This window comes from Phallusia mammillata, chromosome 1 (assembly GCF_965637545.1).
Source record: "Phallusia mammillata chromosome 1, kaPhaMamm4.hap1.1, whole genome shotgun sequence".
Classification (NCBI taxonomy): Eukaryota; Metazoa; Chordata; class Ascidiacea; order Phlebobranchia; family Ascidiidae; genus Phallusia; species Phallusia mammillata.
The window spans coordinates 3,656,851-3,658,699 of NC_137252.1; the positions used below are offsets into that span (position 1 = coordinate 3,656,851).

At 35.7% G+C, this 1,849-nt stretch overlaps 1 protein-coding gene across 1 annotated transcript; it reads left to right on the forward strand.

The window, feature by feature from the left end:
• The first annotated feature begins 283 nt into the window (after window positions 1-283).
• On the forward strand, window positions 284-1,562 carry LOC145213970 (chymotrypsinogen B-like). The gene is made up of 3 exons (XM_080082422.1): window positions 284-446; window positions 679-809; window positions 1,317-1,562. The coding sequence occupies exons 1-3, from the start codon at window positions 284-286 to the stop codon at window positions 1,560-1,562; spliced, it is 540 nt and encodes a 179-aa protein (XP_079938548.1).
• Window positions 1,563-1,849: the final 287 nt, after the last annotated feature.

Consider the following 1,849-nt stretch of genomic DNA (forward strand, 5'->3'; position numbering starts at 1 on the left):
AAGGGCCCCCAAAAAATAAAAGCTTTAGAAATTAGATGGTATTGAATTATAGTTTGGATAAAGTTGAAAGCTTATATTCTCAAAAAATGTAAAATCCACCTGTATTTAAAAAAAATCAGCTGAAGAAGTATATTTGGCTGTTTTCAAAGGCATAATTGTTACTTGTGTATTCGGTAAATCAGAAATTCTTTAAAAAGGAAGACATTTGGGCACTTTTTCTTGTCCTCGGAGGACCACTTGGTTTTTGTTAAAAAGGAGGACATGTCCTCCAAAAAGAGGACGTATGGTAGGCCTACATTATAACGTTACATCAACATGCAGTAATGATCTTGCCATTCTTACACTTGCCCAGCCGGTTGACAATCCAAGAATCTGTATTCGACGATCAAGAGATTGGCCAGAGGCACCTAAATGTTACGGTATTGGTCACGGTTATACAAGAGAAGGTACATTGGTTTACTTTTGCTTTTATTTATTGTGATTTATTAAGATGGGCATTACAAGTCAAAGGTTATCCCTTAGGGTTAGTTAAGACCAAACAAAATCGACTTTAACTCAACAACACCTATTGAGACAAGCAAGCAATTTTATTACATTTTTAACTTCGAAACATATATCTGCAGTTTTAAAATCAAGCCAAGCAAATAACTTACTTTGTTTTCTTTGTTGGTTACTTAGATAATATTATGTCTCGTAAGCTGCAATATACCGAAGTGGAATTAGACTTCAACAACAGCTGTATAGGCTCATGGAATAAAGACATGATATGTGCCACAACGAAAGACAACGAAAACACGGCCAGTTGCCAAGTTAGTGTGTACCAAAGGGGAACAATACGTGTCGTATGAAAAAAAATGACAGCTACTTTTTTTACAATTTAGACTTCTGCACGTTTTAATTTCTTTACCCTCTTCCTGGATATTATTCAGCAAGCAATCAGTTATAAAATAAAATTATTTATGTCCGGAGACATTTATCAATGACAGAAATGAGTCTTTTACACTTTAGTTGGGTCGGACCAAACGCTGCCCGAATCAACCCGACACAAGCTGGTTAATAAAAATTATATTGGGTGAGGCCGAATTAAGCGTGTTTTATTGTCAAACCAAGTCCGAACCCGAACCAGACCGAAATAGTATGGCGACTTACAACTTTGCTTAACATAGCTTTCAGACGCCTTTACTTTTTTACTTTATTTACTTTACTTTAAACATAATTGTCACCCTCGCATTCATCTTAGGTTCTCATTTATAATGTCGTTCATTAAACCACTACTAGGCGCTGTTTTCAAGTTTACATGTATGTGCAAATTTTAGATGGATAGCGGAAGCCCTGTGATTTGTCGAATTGACCCTGAAGACGAATGTTCAAGCTACTTTCTCGCTGGTATCTTCTCTTTCAAACCGACACCTCAGAATGGCCATTGTAACGGAAAGTTTTCTGTGCTCACCAATCTATTAAATAAGAGCTCAAATAGCATTCATCATGCCGTATTCACATCAGCTCAAATTACAGAACCTTTTATGCACGAACATGGCGATCAACAGTGTGCACGAGTTTGACAAATCACGGACACATGTTTTCTTAAGTTGTACTAACTCTGTGAATTGTTTATGTGCTAAAACACATGGATTTTCATTCAAATACCTTTTGTATTTTACTTCTTACTAGATGGCATCGTTGTATTGCCACCAGGTATAGTGTTTAGTCGACTAAAGCATTTAAATTAACAATTGTTAACAAACGTAGCATGAAGCATAAAGATTCCATTTTTTTTTCGAGGTCTTGAGTTGTATATTTTTTAAAGACTAAATTTATAACACAAACATCGTTGACTTGTCCAATGCTG

Bases quoted from the DNA above. Each gene is read 5' to 3' on its own strand.
- LOC145213970 (XM_080082422.1), top strand. From the start codon at position 284: ATGGTAGGCCTACATTATAACGTTACATCAACATGCAGTAATGATCTT. The intron at 447-678 runs GTACATTGGTTT...TTGGTTACTTAG, and splicing joins TCACGGTTATACAAGAGAAG to ATAATATTATGTCTCGTAAG. The intron at 810-1,316 runs GTTAGTGTGTAC...TGCAAATTTTAG, and splicing joins AAAACACGGCCAGTTGCCAA to ATGGATAGCGGAAGCCCTGT.